The sequence below is a fragment of the Electrophorus electricus genome, chromosome 4, assembly GCF_041902795.1.
Source record: "Electrophorus electricus isolate QZ-2024a chromosome 4, ASM4190279v1, whole genome shotgun sequence".
In the NCBI taxonomy this organism is placed as follows: Eukaryota; Metazoa; Chordata; class Actinopteri; order Gymnotiformes; family Gymnotidae; genus Electrophorus; species Electrophorus electricus.
Genome location: NC_137500.1, coordinates 1,209,577 through 1,231,931, shown reverse-complemented (window position 1 = coordinate 1,231,931; position 22,355 = coordinate 1,209,577). Strand labels below are relative to the sequence as shown.

The 22,355-nt window shown below is 39.6% G+C and overlaps 1 pseudogene and 1 gene segment (V, D, J or C); both read right to left on the bottom strand.

The window, feature by feature from the left end:
• Positions 1-4,006: 4,006 nt before the first annotated feature.
• LOC118240813 (immunoglobulin kappa constant-like) lies at positions 4,007-7,260 on the bottom strand. The segment is given in 4 exon segments: positions 4,007-4,456; positions 5,894-5,953; positions 6,273-6,394; positions 7,184-7,260. Coding segments are annotated over 4 exon segments (579 nt in total).
• An 8,178-nt stretch (positions 7,261-15,438) lies between these two features.
• On the bottom strand, positions 15,439-17,372 carry LOC145657614 (immunoglobulin kappa constant pseudogene; annotated as a pseudogene).
• Between the last annotated feature and the right edge of the window lie 4,983 nt (positions 17,373-22,355).

Sequence of the window (22,355 nt, the reverse complement as noted above, 5' to 3'; positions counted from 1 at the left end):
AATGTGTTTCATCTGCTCTGCACCCACTTGGTCTCCTGCTGTGATGATGGTGTGTAGTCTGTCTAACGTGAGTGTGGACTCTGAAAATGGTGTGTATTCTGTCTAATGTGTTTGTTTAGAATGGTATATTTATGCTACAGGTCTTTTACTTAAAGACAGATAAAGTCACCAGTTGCATTTTATAGTGCTTAGACCTGATTGGTGAATTCACAATTAATCACTCAAGTAATCATCCCAGTTAATCATCCCAAGTACATTTGACAGCTGTGTTTGATCAGTTGGTTCACAGGTGGGAGGTTTTGAAATGAAGTCATGTTAGATTTCTATGTCTAATGTAGAGAAGTGTGTTGAATAGAAGGGGTGTGTGTGTGTGTGTGTGTGTGTGTGTGTGTGTGTGTGTGTGTGTGTGTGTGTGTGTGTGTGTGTGGTGATTTGATTAACGTCTAAGGCTGAGAATGTGCTTATAGTTGTGCAATTCTGGACTGAGGTTTTGCTATCTAAGTGTCAGATTTCACTAACTATATTTTTAATTATAGTGTGTAATGAATCATAAAAAACAAATACAGAGACGCCACAGAGAGTATTTGGTAGACTTGTATTAATACACAGCGAGGCCACAGAGAGTATTTTGTAGATGTCTATTAATACAGCGAGGCCACAGAGAGTATTTACTAGATGTGTATTAATGCAGAGAGGCCACAGAGAGTATTTGGTAGAGGTTTATTAATACAGAGAGGCCACAGAGAGTATTTGATAGAGGTGTATTAATATAGAGAGGCCACAGAGAGTATTTGGTACAGGTGTATTAATAAAAAGAGGCCACAGAGAGTATTTCGTAGACATGTATTACTACAGAGAGGCCACAGAGAGTATTTGGTAGATATGTATTAATACAGAGGTCACAGAGAGTATTTGGTAGATGTGTATTAATACAGAGAGGCCACAGAGAGTATTTGGTAGATGTGTATTAATATTGAGGTCACAGAGAGTATTTGGTAGACGTGTATTAAAACAGCGCAGTAACAGAGAGTATTTGGTAGATGTGTATTAATACAGAGAGGCCACAGAGAGTATTTGGTAGATGTGTATTAATACAGAGAGGCCACAGAGAGTATTTGGTACAGGTGTATTAATACAGAGAGGCCACAGAGAGTATTTGGTAGATATGTATTAATACAGAGAGGTCACAGAGAGTATTTGGTAGACGTGTATTAAAACAGCGCAGTAACAGAGAGTATTTGGTAGATGTGTATTAATACAGAGAGGCCACAGAGAGTATTTGGTAGACGTGTATTAAAACCGAGCAGTGACAGAGAGTATTTGGTAGATGTGTATTAATACGGAGAGGCCACAGAGAGTATTTGGTAGATGTGTATTAATACAGAGGTCCCAATGAGTATTTCGTAGATGTGTATTAATACAGAGAGGCCACAGAGAGTATTTGGTAGATGTGTATTAATATAGAGGTCACAGAGAGTATTTGGTAGACGTGTATTAAAACAGAGCAGTAACGGAGAGTATTTGGTAGATGTGTATTAATACAGAGGTCACAGAGAGTATTTGGTAAATGTGTATTAATACAGAGAGGCCACAGAGAGTATTTGGTAGATGTGTATTAATATTGAGGTCACAGAGAGTATTTGGTAGACGTGTATTAAAACAGCGCAGTAACAGAGAGTATTTGGTAGATGTGTATTAATACAGAGAGGCCACAGAGAGTATTTGGTAGATGTGTATTAATACAGAGAGGCCACAGAGAGTATTTGGTACAGGTGTATTAATACAGAGAGGCCACAGAGAGTATTTGGTAGATGTGTATTAATACAGAGAGACCGCAGAGAGTATTTGGTAAAGGTGTATTAATACAGAGAGGCCACAGAGAGTATTTGGTAAAGATGTATTAATACAGAGAGGCCACAGAGAGCATTTGGTAGACGTGTATTAAAACAGAGCAGTAACAGAGAGTATTTGGTAAAGGTGTATTAATACAGAGAGGTCACTTTGCATGTGCAGCACCTGCTTCAGTGCTCTGGGAGTGTTTATAGTCCTGTGAGTTTAACACTTCATGACTGAGAGCTGCCTGCCCCAGCAACTTCACCCACAGCAACCATGACTTTGATCCCCATCTTCATCTGCACACTGGTCCTCTGGACTCAAGGTAGGATTTAAATAAGTTGAATGAATAAAATTAAATTAAGTCAGTGAATGATTAAGTATTTTAATAATAGTTAGACATAATATCTTTCTTATTCCTGCATTTTCTCTTATTCTGAATCCAGAGGTCAGGCCATTGTTATTCTCTCATGTTTAATCATGATTCATACTGACTTCTTTTTTTTTTTTTTCCCCCAGAATCCATGTGTCAGGTGACTGTGACTCAGACTCCTGCAGTGAAATCTGCTCTTCCAGGAGACACAGTCACCATCAGCTGTAGGACCAGCCACAGAGTGGATGATGGTGTTGATCTGTTTTGGTACTTGCAGAAACCCAGAGAAGCTGCTAAACTCCTGATCTACTATGCTACTAATTTATGGTCAGGAACCCCAGCTTGTTTCAGTGGTAGTAGATCTAGATCTGACTTCACTCTGACCATCAGAGAGGTCCAAACTGAAGACGCTGGAGATTATTAGTGTCTGGGTGAATTTTACCTCAGTGGTAGCTGAGTGTTCACACAGTGTTAGAGAATCATACAAAATCCTCCCTCAGTCTGAACACACTAAACATACAAATCTATGAGCTACAACTGCCCAGGAATTCTGGAGAAGCTCCCAAACATCTCCCTTCTCTCTTTTCTTTGAGCAGCTGATCTCTCTGTTTCTGCTGGAGCAGGTGAAGACAAAACACTACAGTTATAACAATAACAACAACACATGGCATTTATCTAATGCTTATCAAGACCCCAAAGAGGCACATTTACACACACCCAGTGGAGCATCAGAAACCAGTCACACCACTGCAGTACTGAGTCCTTTGGTCTCTTGGGGCAGTTGTTCTTATAATAGAGCAGGTAGTTATTAGTGGAGAGAAATTTCTACTAGTAGCATGACTGCTAAAGCAGTGTCAGTCATCTTCTGGAGGTTCTGTCCTGTTTAGAGGTGATGTAAGCACACACTAAAGCACTAATCACCATGTCTGTGCCTTCATCTGATTATTCTCAGCCACTGTGAAACACTTCTACCAAAAAATACAGTTCATGTTCATTATAAATGTTTATTACCAACAATCAAAGGTGTAAAAGTAGAGATATTTAGGGGGTAATGTTTAATAATCTTATTATAATTTACTAAATGCCACCAGCCAAAGAACATTCAGTAAAATCTTCTATCTCACACTAAAACATTTGCGTTGGTGTGAAGGACATGCCTGTGTCATAAATTCACTGTATGACTCAAATAATATAAAACATACCAAACATTAAGCAGTTATTTACTGTTACATTTATTACATTTAGCTTGAAGCTTTATTTTAAACAGATACCAGAGGCCTGGAGCATAAAGTTTCTATTATAAAATATTTTGGCAAAATATATTAGGACTGTGGGTTTTTAATAAAAAGTTGGTTGTTTTTTAATATAAAACCTGTACTTTCTTTTGCAATAAAAAACAACTTTATTACCTCCTAAGGGACCCATAACAATATTTTATTAAAACAGCCCAGCGTGTGTTAAAAAGTGATATGCGGTTAGTTTCAGGCATAAATTTACAAACAATAATAATATTATGGTATATGGAGAGGACCAAAGATGTTTTAGCACCCACTCCATGATGTTCCAAAAATACACTGACTTACACATTACAGTTTCTAGTGAATGAAACTTATGTTGAGTCATCTTATTTCCTGGTTCCTTAACAAACTTTAGCAAGAGTGGTCAAATAGCAACATTATCAAAGTTTAATCCTATAACTCATTACACACACGGACCTCTGAAGTACAGACAATTAGCACTTTAAAGGCATTTCTTGTTCTGTGCAATGTTGGCAAAGAATCTTCAATTAAGACTATAATGTTGTTTGTTCACATTTTTTATTTCATTTTGACCAATAAACAGAGGAACATTTGAGTAATAAACACAGACTATCTAAAAGACAGCACATTAATGAGTGAGAGGAGAACACTTCAGTACACATGTGGGAGTTTCACGCCTCAGCACACTGCTCTCTACTCAGTGTCTGTGTGACAGGAGACTGGGAGTCCTTGGTGGCCTCACAGGTCACTGTCTTCTTCAGCCACTCCTCCTTCTGGAGGGTCAGGGTGCTGCTCCAGCTGTAGAGGCCGTCCTTCTGCAGTAGCCCGGAGCTCTGGCTCACCCCCGAGCTCCAGCTGCTACCAGCTACCTTCCAGCTCAGCTTCCAGTCTGAGGGGAAGCCCTTGTTGGCCAGACACACGAGTGTGACCTTCTCCTGCTGCAGCTGTACACTGGAGGGGGGCAGGACCGTGAGGGTGGGCGGGGCGTCACCTAGGAGACACAACACGGTCTACAGCTCAGACAGGCAGGAACCGTTAGCAGGAAAATCAGTTGTGTTTCACTTCCTCTTTTATTATTTATATTATTTTATTTATGTTTGTATGTATTACATCAACAACCTTTATTTTCAATGTTATTTTCCCTGGACATCAGAACCTAGGATATATAATTAATGAAACAATCAAATGAATATAACTTATAGTCATAAATAAATTAAAATGGAAGTATATTTAACAGGCGGTGGTTGTTCAGTATGCAAGTATTACGGTTAAAGTGCTTTGCATCAACAACCTCCAGTCAGGGACAAACACTTATACTAATGAAAATTAACCCAGTAGTCGGAATAAAGGTTTGATGGCGAATATTGCTGAAACATTTATGCTTTTGATAAAAAAACGATAATAATGTGGGTCGATTTACACTAAAATCTCGCAACACCACTGTAACGGTTAGGATAAACGCGCTAATAAATTCACCTTTAATGCGCTTTAATAAAGAGACATTTATTACAAACAATACCTACTTAAAATTGTGATTTACTGGGAATAAAAAGTGAAGTTCTTCTTACGTCCAGTGTCCTCCACACTAACTTCGTTTAAGGTCCGTACATAAACCTGCTCTAAACACACTGCCGTCTCCTCTCTTTACAGCGCCGTAGTTTAGCTTCAGAGTTAGTGAACGATACAACCCCAAAGATGCTTGTTTTTCTTTTCTTTTTTGTAATAAAAAAGTTATCAAAGATACTACATACATAAAATATACAGTTAGAAATACAGCTAAATAAAGATATAAAAAATTAAGGCAGAAACTAAATTAAAAGAAACTAAAGAAACTAAAAATTTTGAATAAGGGCTGATAGTTACTTAAATCCAGCAGAGTTTTGTGCCTCTAAAAGTATCGTTAAAAACTCGTTAAAACTCGTATCGTTAATGTTTATGCGTTAGATATTTGTAGACTCTGTAGAATCATAACAATTGGTTACAAAATTTGTGTTTTTGGATATATTTTTCATATTTTTGTACACTAATATCATTTAATGCAACATCCAAGTCAAGACAATTTATTTAAACACTTGTGTTCTAGATGTATAATACAGGAATTTGAGTATTTGTAACAGCCAACGTTTTGATCCTTCAGTATGGGAGTATTGTATTTCTGCCTTTTAAAATAAACCCAGCATGCAGATAAAAGCTTGTTGAGAGATATTTCTGAAACATGTATGTTTTTACTACTGAAAGACATTTAAGAAACTCTTCATCGGTATAAAGTAAAAGGTCTATAAGGACATAGCAGCGGTTATGATATAGGAAGATACTTAACGTCACAATTAGTCTATAAAAGAGTACGAGTAGTTTACAAAACCACCGTGCATACTGACGCAACGTTACATGTGTGGATAGTTGTGAAGAAAATTTAAAGTCTACTTACGTCCAACTGATAGTTTTGTTCCACCACCGAAAGTCCACCACAGAGCTACAATCTCGTTTACTGTCCGTACAAAAACCTCCTGATCTAAACACGCCGCTCTCGACACTATTTACCGCGTAATATATAGCTTCGATATTAATGCTTTAGAAAACTCATAAAGGACTTACCCAAAAGCTTTTTAGATTTTTAAAATAATAAAATAAAATACACACATATATTTTATTATTAGATAAATTACGTCGTAATAGCTGTTGCCCCGTAAACCACATTAAATGCAACCGCAACAAGTTTTTAAGTCTGCATTATTATCAAACATCAAACATGTCGATTATGATTTCAGAAAATACCAACTTTTGTATAAGCAGTGAAAGTTACTTACGTCCAACTGAGAGTTTTGTGCCGCCACCAAAAGTGTACCACAGTGATACGAAGTCGTTCAGTGGTTGTACAAAAACCTCCTGCACTAAAGAAGCCGCTCTCCCTCTTTGCGTTTTAGAAAGCCTTTTTCAAAACAATAATGAACTGCTACAATTTTTACTTTTTAAAATATGCAAGAAAATATCTAGGCATTAAAAATAAATTAACTAATTTTCTTGCAGCTCATATTTTTCCGTTTGCTCGTTTTTCGAATATTAAAATTAATCTTAATTGGTATTATCGAAATAACTGTACATTAAAAAGTTTATGGAAAATTAATATAAAATAACCTTTTGATACAATTTTTTTGGACGTATCAATATAACTTTACAGAATCAATGATCAATGCTGAGAAAAGTAGGAGGACTAATGAAAGCATTCTATCTGAACATTGTAAATGTACTGTGAATTTCTGCTAAATAACCGAATAATGATCCAATAAAATGTTTGTATATTTAATACCTTGTTTTTGTTTGGCAGTATCTTCAGTACAATCAAATATGAAACCAGACAAAAATTCAACAAAAACAGTCACAGAGAGTGACACTGTAAACAAACAAAAATTAAGATGCATTGAATAATGTGAGACTGCCCTCCACTGGTTCTTGACAAAACACTACAACGATCTGAACGTCCAGACTGCCTGAGTCATTGTATTAAGAACTTGATCAGGAAAAGTAGCATACATTGAAAATACTCAATTTTGCTCTAATATAAGTAAATGAAAATATAATTAAGAATCTTAAAACTGAATTTAAGAAAATATGCAAAAACAGAGGCAATGCCCTGAGATTTCAGTGGGTTAAACATATTATCCAAGTATACAAGCTGATCCAGGATCAGTGTATCTGGTTGTAAATGCAGTCCCGTTACCTCACAGAAAACCAGTGAAGTCCCTGGGAAACAGGAGTGTTTTTACTGTCACGAAATAGGGCACTTGATAGCTGCATGCCCAGCTTTGATGCATAAAAATATACGAAATGTAAATGTGGTCAATGTGTTTTTGTTTATTGTTTAATTGTTGTCATTTAATTAATCATTTAATCATTTCTGTCACTGACCCTACTTAGAAAGGGTCGTAACATCTGTTTCAGCAACACAGAACTCCACATGCTTCAGAACCCTGGACAGCTCCCACAATAGAGCTAATGAGACCCAGGTGAAGCTCATCACAGAGACACTCCTGAACTCACCCAATCCACTGATCTCCAATCAGCCCAGAGCCAGATGAAGAGCCAGCTGTACTGAGGGAGGAACTGCAGTTGTCTCACACATTGCTCATCTTCTTCTCAGAGGCAGAGAGCGAGTGATCTCCAAATGTGCAGAGAACTGAATGAAGAGCCACATTTACAAAACACATCAGACTCTTACCCACACCTGGCCAAATATATAGAATTTTCCTGATATATTCTTCTGTGTTTACTGTTTGTCCTACAATGTATTGAACAGAAATAGCAAAGGTCACATTGCACACCAGAAACCAATAGAAAGAAACAATAAATACTGTTACGACCCCGTCTAGGCTGGGAGGGTTTTGAGTATTACTACAGTAGAAATGAGTAATGGAATGAATAACCAGACAAAGATGACAGCAAACATCTAGTGTATTTAAATGTTTTTGGTGTTTAAAGACAAGAAACTGGTGCAATCGCATCAGGAGTGACCAAGGCCAACACAACAAACAAAACCACACTAGAAACAAAACGACGACTGACTAAGCTAACAAAAAGAAACTGACACTGACTACACCGTTAGAACAAAGATAAAGCCACACCCAAACACAATGGCAGCCCTCCCTGCCACCAGTGTGTAACTATGGACAGGACAAGACATACATACAAGATACAAGAAACTATATTATCCAGCAATCAACCAAAGGGGCAAAACAAACCGTAAATCAAGGGGAAAATCCAAAGTCATACACAAACACAAGCTCAAAAATGTAGCGACAAGTCAAAACCAACAACACCAAACTCTTCTCCCATGAGCCCTCAAGCCAAGCCCTTTGTCTCTTCCTCGTCCTTTTATTTTGATCCTCTGCTCACTGGAAAACCGGGTGTGGATCAGGATGGGTGTGGATCAGGATGGGTGTGGATCAGGATGGGGGACACCAGAGAGGAAGAGGCAAAACCTGGAACACAGAAGGCAGATATACAGGCGGACATAACAATACCTTATTACAAGAGCCTGCTGATCATGTAATTAAAACAGAGGTAAACTTCCCTCCTTGCACTGTTTGGCTTGTCATTCATGTTGGTCTCATTTTGTAATAAACTGTAGTTGGATCTTCACAGTGACTCTGGGCCAACATTGTTACAGGGATGTAACCTGCTATGGGTAGAGAAGATCTCACCATGGAAGAGCAGATGAGTAGCAGCCTGTGTAGAGTAGAGAGGCTTGCTGTCTACTATGCACAGACTTATACAATGGAAAAAGTCATTTATCTTGGCAAAGTTGAATAAGTAGTGTTTGGTACATCGAACTGACAGCTCTACTAGCATGTGTGTGTGTGTGTGTATCACCTGGTTAAACAGCTCTACTAGCATGTGTGTGTGTGTGTGTGTGTGTGTATCACCTGGTTAAATAGCTCTACTAGTGTGTGTGTGTGTGTGTGTGTGTGTGTGTGTGTGTGTGTGTGTGTGTGTGTGTGTGTGTGTGTGTGTCTGTGTGTGTGTGTGTATCACCTGGTTAAACAGCTCTACTAGCATGTGTATGTGTGTGTGTATCACCTGGTTAAACAGCTCTACTAACATGTGTGTGTGTGTGTATCACCTGGTTAAACAGCTCTACTAGCATGTATATTACCCGGTTAAACAGCTCTACTAGCATGTATATTACCTGGTTAAACTGCTCTACTAGCATGTGTATCACCTGGTTAAACAGCTCTACTAGCATGTGTATTAACTGGTTAAACAGCTCTACTAGCATGTGTGTGTGTATCACCTGGTTAAACAGCTCTACTAGCATGTGTGTGTGTATGTGTGTATTACCTGGTTAAACAGCTCTACTAGCATGTGTGTGTGTGTGTATCACCTGGTTAAATAGCTCTACTAGCATGTGTGTGTGTGTGTGTGTGTGTGTGTATTACCTGGTTAAACAGCTCTACTAGCATGTGTGTGTGTGTATCACCTGGTTAAACAGCTCTACTAGCATGTGTGTGTGTGTGTGTGTGTGTGTGTGTGTGTGTGTATCACCTGGTTAAAGAGCTCGCACAAACATGTATGTGTGTGTTTCAGCAGTGTGTGTGCTTTAAAACCTGATTAAAGAGCACTCAATAGCATATACATCTGTAAAGCACATTTATGGCATGTACTTACAGAAAGGTGTTGGTTGTAATATCTACATTACTTGTAAAAGCCTCAAAGCAAAACTAAAAAAGTAACTGTCAGACAACAAACATGTCTGAATTGGATGTGTTTGGGGGAAGTGGCAGATATGGAAAATTATGCAAATTTAGTGTGTAGTGTAGTGTAGTGTAGTGTGTAGTGTAGTGTAGTGTGTAGTGTATTGTGTAGTGTAGTGTAGTGTAGTGTAGTGCGGTCCTGGGCAGGAGTAGGTGTGTCCCTCCTGCTGGACAACCAGCCTACCGTGACAAGAGGGGGAATCGATAACTAATAAAGAAACATGTTCTGTTTGGAGGGCGCTGGTCTATGATTTGATAAGGTCAGAAAAGACTTTATTATCATTGTACTTGTACAACAAAACAGGTAGCTCACAGCATCAATAAAAATAATAAAATAATATAATAGAAATAGAATGGAAATAGAAATATAAACATTTGGAGGGATACACATGTATACAGCTGACTTGAAAAAATGAAGTGTAAACAGGAAGTGTAAACAGTGAGGTGAGTGTAGGAAAATGGAGTGTGCCATTATGGGGGCATAAACTTGTTCTCTTTGCTAGGAATGAGGCGTTTGGTTTTTCTTATTTGTTCATTTAATCAGGGTAATGATACACTCACCACCACAAGAGGAATGAATGTTAGGTAGTGTTGGTGTAGCTGCAGGGAGAGTAATCCATCAAACTGGACAGCAGGGAGCGACATAATCCACCTCAGCAGGAATAGAGAGAGAGAGAGAGAGAGACAGAGAGAGAGAGAGGGAGAGAAAGAGAGAGAGAGAGAGAGAGAGAGAGCAGTGGGTTCTAACTCAGATTTGCATTACCATGGCTGAGTGATTCTCTTTCTCCCAGAATAGAGCCACACTTTCAACAGATGTTCTGGTCTGTTCATATAAGCTCACTCAGGCACAAGAAACTGTCTGATAACATTAATAAAGATGTTTGTCTCTTATAAAAGAGCAGACAATGTCCAAAATGAAGCTTTATTTCAGTGGAAGTAACAGAAATGCCAGGACACAGAACAGAATACAGACAGAGCTGCTGCATTCTGCTCTCCTGCACTGGTCAGAACTCCCTCCTGCACCTCTGAGACGTCCACAGTCCAGCTTACCACTCACTGAGTTTAGTGCCTCATCCACAAGTCAACCATAGAGATACATTCTAATGAAGCTGTCATTCAAAAACCGCTTTGACTTTATAGTGACCACACACACACACACACACACACACACACACACACACACACACACACACACACACACAACCCTAAGCTTCATATTTTATCTTTAATCTTTAATTATTTTTCCCATCTCCACCTAAACTAATATTTAATGAATGTTAATAATCTAGTATATTCTGTATTGTCAAAAAGGTGCAGAATACCTCAGTTTGTTTGCAAAATAATTCATACGATAACATGACAATGACATTGTGTTTCATCTGCTCTGCATCCACTTGGTCTCCTGCTGTGATGATGGTGTGTAGTCTGTCTAACGTGAGTGTGTGGACTGTGATGGTGGTGTGTATTCTGTCTAATGTGTGTGTTTACAGTGTGATGTTGTAAGGACCCAAGTTGCCGTGGCGATGGAGGACTCCATTCTGTGTGATCACAGCTACATTGTGATGTTACCACCACGTTGGCCCTGGACATTCAAAATATCTCTGTGGACAGCGATGTTTCTCCATCTTCTTACGTTTGTCAGGCTAAGTCCAGATAACATTGCGTTGACCTGATAGAAACGTACATGTAAAAAGGTTGTGTGCAGCAAACAATACTGAGGTGAACACATCACATGAATACATTACATACTTCCATATATTTATGCTGCAGGTCTTTTACTTAAAGACAGATAAACTCACCAGTTGCATTTTATAGTGCTTACACCTGATTGCTGAGTTCACAATTAATCACCCACATGATCATCCCAGTTAATCATCCCAAGTACATTTGACAGCTTTGTTGATTAGTTGGCTCACAGGTCGGAGGTTTTGAAAGGCAAAGAAGTGATGTCATGTTAGATTTCTATGTATAATGTAGAGAAGTGTGTTGAATAGAAGGGATGTGTGTGTGTGTGTGTGTGTGTGTGTGTGTGTGTGTGTGTGTGTGTGTGTGTGTGTGTGTGTGTGTGTGTGTGTTTGTGGTGATTTGATTAATGTCTAGAGCAGAAAATGTGTTTATAGTTGTGCAATTCAGGACTGAGGTTTTGCTATCTAAGTGTCCGATTTCACTAAATATATTTTTAATTATAGTGTGTAATGAAAACAAATACAGGGAAGCCACAGAGAGTATTTGGTAGACATGTATTAATACACAGCGAGGCCACAGAGAGTATTTGGTAGGTGAGTATTAATACAGAGAAGCCACAGAGAGTATTTGGTAGACAAGTATTAATACAGAGAGGTCACAGAGAGTATTTGGTAGACATCTATTAATACAGAGAGGCCACAGAGAGTATTTGGTAGAAGTGTATTGATACAGAGAGGCCACAGAGAGTATTTGGTAGAAGTGTATTGATACAGAGAAGCCACAGAGAGTATTTGGTAGACGTGTATTAATACACAGCGAGGCCACAGAGAGTATTTGGTAGACATCTATTAATACAGAAAGGCCACAGAGAGTATTTGGTAGAAGTGTATTGATACAAAGAGGCCACAGAGAGTATTTGGTAGACGTGTATTAATACAGAGAGGCCACAGAGAGGATTTGGTAGACATCTATTAATACAGAGAGGCCACAGAGAGTATTTGGTAGAAGTGTATTGATACAGAGAGGCCACAGAGAGTATTTGGTAGATGTGTATTAATACAGAGAGGCCACAGAGAGTATTTGGTAGACATCTATTAATACAGAGAGGCCACAGAGAGTATTTGGTAGATGTGTATTAATACAGAGAGGCCACAGAGAGTATTTGGTAGACGTGTATTGATACAGAGAAGTCACTTTGCATGTGCAGCACCTGCTTCAGTGCTCTGGGAGTGTTTATAGTCCTGTGAGTTTAACACTTCATGACTGAGAGCTGTCTGCCCCAGCAACTTCACCCACAGCAACCATGACTTTGATCCCCATCTTCATCTGCACACTGCTCCTCTGGATTCAAGGTAGGATTTAAATAAGTTGAACAAATTAAATCATTAAAATAACTTAAAGTCAGTGAATGATTAAATATTTTAATCGTAGATGGACATATTCCCTTTCTTATTACTGCATTTTTTTTCATCCTGAATCCAAATGTCAGGTCATTGGAATTCTCTGATGTTCTGTCATGATTCATAATGACTTCATATTCATTGTTTTTTTTTACAGAATCCATGTGTCAGGTGACAGTGTCTCAGACTCCTGCAGTGAAATCTGCTCTTCCAGGAGACACAGTCACCATCAGCTGTAGAACAAACCCTGCAGTGTATGATGATGACTGTCTACACTGGTACCTGCAGAAACCTGGAGAAGCTCCTAAACTCCTGATCTACAGGGCTACTAGCTTAGAGTCAGGAACTCCAGCTCGTTTCAGTGGTAGTGGATCTGGATCTGACTTCACTCTGACCATCAGAGGAGTCCAGACTGAAGATGCAGGAGATTATTACTGTCAGAGTGCACATTACATTAGTAGTAGCTGGGTGTTCACACAGTGTTAGAGAGTCATACAAAAACCTCCCTCAGTCAGACTGCACAGAGACTGCACTGCTGCAGCTGGGACCTACTGCAGGTGTGGAGGGGGAGGATATGATACAGCACAATAACACACTCTGTGGAGGAGAGATGCCCCATCACACTCACTCACTACTGAACAACACACATCTATAGAAAATAATTATTCTAGGAACCACAACACACTCACTCAAGTCAACAAAAAAATATATAATGAATCACAAAGACACAATACAGGCAACACTGTTGCACTTCTGTTAGAGGAGAGTTTTGTAGATCTATATGTCATTCTTCTCCTGCTATCTATGTGTTAGAAATGGAAGAAATGGAAGGTGTGAACATTAGTATGATCCATCAAGAAGAAACCCACCATTAAACACAATGCTAATGTTGCTGTTGACACTGACAGTGATAACAGCTCAGACTGAGCTGCATCACCAGAAACCTGGAGAAGGTCCTAAACTTCTCCTGTCTCTCTTTTCTTTGAGAAGATGATCTCTCTGTTTCTGTTGGAGCAGGTGAAGACAAAACATTGCAGTTATTACAATAACAACACATGGAATTTATCTAGTACTTATCAAGACCCCTCAGAGGCACATTTACACACACCCAGTGCATGGAATCAGAAACCAGTCACAACACTGCAGTACTGAGACCTTTGGTCTCAGTTATAATAGAGCAGGTAGTTATTAGTGGAGAGAAATATCTACTAGTAGCATGACTGCTAAATCAGTGTCAGTCATCTTCAGGAGATTCTGTCCTGTTTAGAGGTGATGTAAGCACACACTAAAGCACTAATCACCATGTCTGTGCCTTCCTCTGATTATTCTCAGCTACTGTGAAACATTTCTACCAACACATACTTTTCATGTCCATTCTAAATCTTTATTAACAAGTAAAGGTAAAGAGTGAAGATCTTTAGGGGGTGAAGTTAAATAACCTCACTGCACTTACTTAAATAAACTTACTACACAACAAGATGACTTAATGCCACCAACTGAAACAATGACTTTTTGAAAAACTGACTGAAATCTTTCAGTAAAATTCTCTCTCTCACACACAAGCGCATGGCCCGCTCTATGCCCTCAGCTGCCCCCACAACACACACACACACACACACACACACACACACACACACACACACACACACAGACACACACACACACACACACACACACACACACACACACACTGAGTTGGGCTGTGTATAAGGTGAGTGGGGTGTATGTATGTTAAACCTGTACAGGCAATGCAGATTTCTGACACCCAGAACAGAGCAGCACTGTGTCCAGGTTTCCAGTGTCTTAGAGCAGCAAACCTTTAGTTCAGTAACACACACACGCACTCACACACACGCACTCCCACACACAGAGTCGGGGTGGATATCAGGTGAGTGGGGTGTATGTATGTTAAACCTGTACAGGGTAACTTAGAGCAATACACATTTAGTTCAGTAACACTGTGTGATAAACCAGGCTGTGTCATAATAGCACTGTGTGACTCAATTAATAATAAAAAAAACATGTACCAAATATTAAGCAGTTCTTTGTTATTACACTTAATACATTAGGTCAAAGCTTTATTTTAAACAGACAAGGGCTAAAGGGGGTTAGTTTCAGGCAGAAATATTTTAATGAGAGTATTTTATTGAAAAACAGCCCAGCTTGTGCTACAAAGTGATATAAAGCATGATGGGATTAGTTTCAGGCATAAATGAACTAAAAATGATAATATTGTGATATAGTGAAATGGCCAAAGATGGTTTGTCCCCCCACCCCTGATGTTCCTAAAATACACCGACTTACTCGTGTTACAGTTTGTAGTGAATGAAACATGTTGAAATGTCTTATTTTTTGCTTCATTCTTTGCCGTGATTAATGAAATGTCAGCTGTATCAAAGTTTAATCCTATACCTCATCACACCTTAGTATTTCTGCAGAACAGAAATTTAGGACTAAAGGTATTTATTGTTATGAGTAATGTTGTGGGAAATGTTTTAAATAAGAGACTATAATATTTATTCAAAATTTTTTATTTCATTTTGAACAATAAACAGGAACATTTGAGTAATAAACAGACTATCTAAAAGACAGCACATTAATGAGTGAGAGGAGAACACTTCAGTACACATGTGGGAGTTTCACGCCTCAGCACACTGCTCTCTACTCAGTGTCTGTGTGACAGGAGACTGGGAGTCCTTGGTGGCCTCACAGGTCACTGTCTTCTTCAGCCACTCCTCCTTCTGGAGGGTCAGGGTGCTGCTCCAGCTGTAGAGGCCGTCCTTCTGCAGAAGCCCGGAGCTCTGGCTCACCCCCGAGCTCCAGCTGCTACCAGCCACCTTCCAGCTCAGCTTCCAGTCTGAGGGGAAGCCCTTGTTGGCCAGACACACGAGTGTGACCTTCTCCTGCTGCAGCTGTACACTGGAGGGGGGCAGGACCGTGAGGGTGGGCGGGGCGTCACCTAGGAGACCCAACACGGTCTACAGCTCAGACAGGCAGGAACCGTTAGCAGGAAAATCAGTTGTGTTTCACTTCCTCTTTTTGTGGAACTGAAATCACAAATATATTATATAATTTTCAATAGGCATTAAAACCCTGGACAGTATATTTAATTCATGAACCATTTAAATCAATATAATTTATAGTCATACATAGATTAAAATGGAAGTATATTTAACAGACGGTGATTGTTCAGTATGCGAGTATGACGGTTAAAGTGCTTTGCATCGACAACCTCCAGTCAGGGACAAACACTTATACTAATGAAAATTAATCCAGTAGGCAGAACAAAGGTTTGATGGCGGATATTGCTGAAACATTTATGCTTTTACTAAAAAACCGCTAATAATGTGGGTCGGTTTACACTAAAAGCTGCAACACCACTGTAACGGCTAGGATAAATGCGCTAATAAATTCACCTTTAATGCGCTTTAATAAAGAGACATTTATTACAAACTATACCTACTTAAAATTGTGATTTACTGGGAATAAAAAGTGAAGTTCTTCTTACGTCCAGTGTCCTCCACACTAACTTCGTTTAAGGTCCGTACATAAACCTGCTCTAAACACACTGCCGTCTCCTCTCTTTACAGCGCCGTAGTTTAGCTTCAGAGTTAGTGAACGATACAACCCCAAAGACGCTTGTTTTTCTTTCTTTTTTGTAATAAAAAATAAAGACAGAAACTAAATTAATTTTGAAAAAGGGCTTTTTTAGTTTTGTGCCTCTAAAAGTGTGCGTGTATGAACCTGTGTTTCGCAGAACTATTTCAGACTTATATCGTTAATGTTTATGCGTTAGATATATGTAGACTCTGTAGAATCATAGCAATTGGTTACAAGATTTTTAGAGATATTTTTCATATTTTTGTACACTAATAACAACATTTAATGCAACATCCAAATACATAATTGTGTACTAGATGTATAATACAGGAATATTTGTAACAGCCAACGTTTTGATCTTCATTATGCGAGTATTGTGGTAAAAGTGAACTGCACCGATAAGTTCCAGTCAGGCACCGATATTTCTGTCTTTTAAAATAAACCCAGAAATATCGATTTGAGATGTAGATAAGTCATTTGAATTTGTCTACGTGATGTGTATAATTTCAGTTCTGATTTCCAGTACTTCCAGTGCAATAAGACCAATGAAGGGAGCACAGCAGTGGAGTTAACGTGTGAACTTCGGAAGATTGAAGACCAGTCGTGCTGCTGGATTCTGGACAAGTTGTAAAGGTTTGATGGCTCTTAGAAGAAGACCAGCAAGTAGTGAGTTGCAGTAATCTAGCTTTGAGATCACAAGAGACTGCACAAGCACAAGGGTAGCTTCCTGTGAAGGAAAGGCTTGAATCCTTCGTATGGTACAAAGGAGGAATCTGCAAGACCAGGTTAGATTAGAAACATGAGTTGAGAACAACTGGTTGTCCAAAGTCACGCCCAGGCTACGGGCAGCTTCGGAGGGTGATACCAGGGAGTTCTCTACAGAAACAGTGAGGTCATGGTAAGGGTTGGGAGTACATTGGATGAACAGAAGCTTGGTTTTACCTGGGTTGAGCTTTAAGTGGTGGGCTGTCATCCATGATGCAATGTCAGTCAAGCATGCCAAGATACGTCTGGAGACATGCGTGTCAGAGGGTGGAAAAGAAATAAATAATTGAGTGTTATCGGCACAGCAGTGGTAGGAGAAGCCATGAGAAGATATTACATCACCAAGAGAACGAGTATACAAAGAGAAGAGAAGGGGGTCCAATACTGAGCCTTGTGGAACACCAATGGAGAGTCTACACGGTTTGGATGTGGATCCTCTCCATGTCACCTGATAGGACTGTCCCTCCAGATAGGACTGAAACCATCTCCAAGCAGAGCCAGTCACACCAAGCCTGGAAAGAACAGAGAGGAGAATGTTGTGGTTCACTGTGTCAGAGGCTGCTGAAAGGTCTAGAAGAATCAAACAGATGACTGTTTGGCAGCTTTAGCAGAATGAAGTTTCTCAGTCACCGCTATGAGGGCCATTTCTGTAGAATGTGCCAGTTTGTAGCCAGACTGATTGGAATCATGCAGCTGGTTTTGGGTGAGAAAAAGAAACAATTGATTATAAACTGCTTGTTCAAGGGCTTTTGAGAGGAAAGAGAGAAGTGATAGCAGTCTGTAGTTGGTAACGCTGGAGCTGTCAAGTGGCCTTCTTGAGGATTGATATCACCCAATGTGGCATCATTCTGAAAGAATGTGCAGTCAGTCATCCACAGCAGTTTTTCATAGAGATCTGGCTTTTGATTGTTTGATTGATTGATTTGGTAAGTTGTTTGTTTTTACAGGTTCTCTCTTTCTCTCTCTCTCTCTCTCTCTCTCTCTCTCTCTCTCTCTCTCTCTCTCTCTCTCTCTCTCTCTCTCTCTCTCTCTTGCTCCACCAGTTGTTTATACATTTGAGAAGAAAATGTGACTGACCTAGGCAAACTGACCCTGCCCTGTCTGGCCACAGGCTTCTACCCTAAATATGTGATGATGAGTGTGAAGAAGTACCGCACCTCCCTACATGAAGAGCTGATAACATCCTCAGTAGTCAGACCCAATGATGAAGACACCTACCAGCTGAGGAAGAGTGTGGACATCCTGGAAAATGATGAAGCAGATTATGACTGTTATGTGACTCACTGCAGTCTCACAGCACCAGTAATTAAAAAATGGGGTAAATATATTTGTCACACTGAAAACTACAGTCATAAGTTTGAGAAGATGGTCTGTTAAAGTATTGCACCTTTGCATAGTGCACAAATCAACAAGCTGTATAATCACATCAGACTTATTAACTAGAGCTTAGTGGGAGACTTTGTTAAGAAGACCTACATTCAGAACATTCGACTTATATCACTGTTCATGAATGTTTTGTTGTTTTATAATAAGAGAATTTATTACTTTACCGACTACAGATGGAAAACACAGTGACTCCACAATGAAAAACACTCTGATCAGAGCTGTGATCTGTGGAGTTGTGATTATGGCAGTTGTGGCCACTATTGTGATTGTCCATAAAAATAAAAGGATGATTGGTGAGTAGCTATAAACTGCTTCTGCTGAAGGTAAAATTGCTCAGGTCTCTAAGATGCTGTGGATACTGCTGCTGTGTCCAGTTATTCATAAAACCCTGTGAGGTTAAATGTGTGGGTGTCTGCTCTCCTGTTTTGTATGAGAGCTCCAGTGTACAAGTTACAGTGTTTCTTGACTAAGGTTTGAATTATCTTGAGATAAGGTAAAGTGTGTAATGTAACATGGGGAGGCTTGGCAGGATGCAGAAGAGGAGCCATGATACATACGACGAGTTTTATTTTTGAGACATGGAAGGCAACAAAGCACTAAAGCTATTGTGGGATCAAACACTGACAATGCTAACGTTTACACAAAGGACTTATATACACTCACATTAACAGCACAACAAGGATCAGGTGTGGAACATGGGGGCATGGCCAAACGGAGGAACACACACACGGGTAGATGTTTGGGGGGAGGGGCTGTACCGTGACAGAGCCCCTCCCCAACGGTGCGACTCCCGGCGAGCCAGCCTATCAGGCTATGGCCCCTAAACCAACGCCGACTGAACTAACCAACATGGGCCAGTGTGAGCAGGACAGCGGGGGTGAAGGACAGGGACCAGAATAATAACAGACACAGAGACGGACACACTGACGGGCACAGGCACAGACACAAAGGGAGACAAAGCGATGGATACATTAAATGTGACTGGGACTGACACAGTGACTGGGACAGGTATGCGCTCATAATTAAACAACAGGTTATGAATAAGTCCTGCTTGTCTCCCATTCATCGGCTGGCTTGGAGTCTGATTCTGCTGTGGGCGTTCGCGCTTCGCTGAGTTGGGTGGAGGTGGCTTCTCTGGCTTTGGGGCGCATGCCTTAGGAAGCGCACCAGCGGTTTTGCCTGTCTCTGGGGTGGGCACTGGTGATGCCTCCTTTTTGCCTCCTTGAGGCTTGTGCGCAGGCACATGAGCCCTGGGGCTGTGTTGCCCAGGTGAAGGAGTGTCCTCAGATGATGATGGCACCACCTCTTTTTGAGTCACGCGGGGCAGCTTGCTGATACTAGTGCGACATGCCTTGGGAGCTGGAGGCTCTTTGCTCTCTGAATCTGCTGACCATGTGTCCATCACAGACAGGGAATCCTCTACCTCCATTATGGAATTCTCCAAACAGTCGACCTCTGAGTCTAACACACGGGTAAACTTTTGGGCGGAGGGGCCATACCGTGACATGTAATGGTAGTACCAGCCCATTTGACTTATTGGAGTGATGTGTAGCTCCATTAGTTTGTTCCTTTAATTAATAAAAATATATCCTCGTATATTTTTACTGTGCAAGTGCAGGGGCTCAACACCTAACTGACCAAGTTATTGTATAAAATTAATTTATTTATATAATAAATAAGTTGCATTATTTATATAGTAAAAAAGTTTATTTATGTAATCAACTAATTTAGCTTAAAGGACAGTCATTTAGAAAATGTTCAGTGGCTGTAACTTTGGACTTTTGGGGCTGAATCTCACTCTTTTCTGGTTAATTGTATAGTTTGAAAAGGACAAATTTTCCTCTGTTTTTTTTCCCCCATCCTTATTTTAATTCTTAACAAACTTAACAAATTCTCCCAGACATTCTGTGGCTACTCTTTCTGACTAGTAATATTTTTCAACATTTAAAACATTTTGGACTTTTATTTTGAATAAATGTTGTGCACTGTAGCTTCCCTGTGGTCACACATGTCTGGCAATGTATCTCATGAGTAACAATCTGAGCACAGTTTCATATAGAAGATATTTAATTCAAGTCTGGGTATTTTCTCCCATATGTGGGAACATTTGTGGGTCCTAAGAGAAACCCTCTCCCTTCACAGTCAAGAATGAACAAGATTGAATGAAGACCCCTTAATTTAATCAGGGAGAACATTCAGTAAATACAAAACAATAAATAACTATATACAGGAAAAAACATTTAATTTTAATTTGTGTGAGTACATAAGTAAATCTTTAATTATATAAAGTAGTAATTTTCTAGAACAAGTGTCAAACTGCGTGACAAATTGCTTAGTGATTGTATTGCCTGAGTTTTGCTCCGTTGTGTGTATTGTGGGTTTTGTGCATGTTCCTCTAGTATCTCTGGCTGCTGTTGTTCACTTGCACTTGTACTCCTGCTCACATCTCTGCATGGTCTCACATCCCCTACATATCTGACCTTTAACACCCTCACTGCCCTGCCTGTGCGCTTATGTCCTCTGACGCTGGTCGTCTCTCCATTCCTAAATTCAGACTGGTCTCTGCAGTGGGCAGATCTTTCAGTGTCTTGTCCCGGAAACTAATGATTACCGTAATCACTCCGTCTCTGCGCTACACTTTACTGGAGGAAAGTGATGAAATGCTGAGAAAAAAAGATTAAACTTTTTTAAAGGAGTAAACAGTTGCTAAAACCTTTTCCCCCTCAATTTCTGATTGTGTTTCTGATTGATCCTGTAGTTTTTTTGATTTGTTGACTGTCCTATGGTGTACATTTTATACTTGGATTATGTAAAGTGACTTTGAGTATAAGGAAGGTGTTATGTAAATTAAATGTTACTATTATTTTTATTTTCTGGCTTCTAATAATGTCTTTAAACATTTTTTAATAACATGAACCAAAGTGAATATCTGATATGAAATGGGAAGATTATTACAGTTTTGATTTTGAAAGAGTTTGTCTGTTTCTGGACATTTGTCTTCAACTTCATCAGGTTGCACAATATAATAAATAAATAAAGATATAACATAAGAGATCTACATACAAATCCGACATAAAATCACATAGGATCTCATATCAGATCCAAATATAAATACAGTCAGAATAGTTGTCATGCTCCCTTGCCTGAACTCCAACTCCCAGCATTCATCTGTTGTCAGCTCTCCTGTCACTCAGTCTGGTTCTGCCAGTCATCACACCCTCATCAAACCTGCATTCCCGGATTACTGATTATTCTCACCTGTTTCTAATTAGTTCTGTCTAATTATACTCATCTGTTTCCCTTTGTTCTTTGTGAAGCATTGCCATGACATGTATGTGTGTACTGAATGTTAGCTCTGCTTGTCTTTCCAGTTTATAGCTTGTTCTGTTTTTGGAATTATCGTATCAGCTTTGTCCCTATCTGCTGGTTTGCTCTATAAGACTGCTAACTGGTACTGTGAACTCAGGACTGATTATCGATTTGTTCTATTGTTGACTCCTCGAGTTTTGGATAACTATATTGTGGGTACAGACCTCTGACTGTTACATTACCAAACCTGAATTGTGCTTTTAAATAAAAACAACTCTACATTTGCAAACGTCTGTCTCAGACGTTTGCTACATTTTCCTCAGAAAAAGTCCTTAAGGGATAAGCAAATGCTTAGAAATATTTTTTTGTGACTCATGGTACTCTAGAACACTCCAGAAAGGAACAGATCAAATTCAACACACAGGATCAGTAGGGTCCCCTGTGATTTGCTGGGCTTTCTTCCTACTAGACAAATATATATCTCACATTGCTCTTT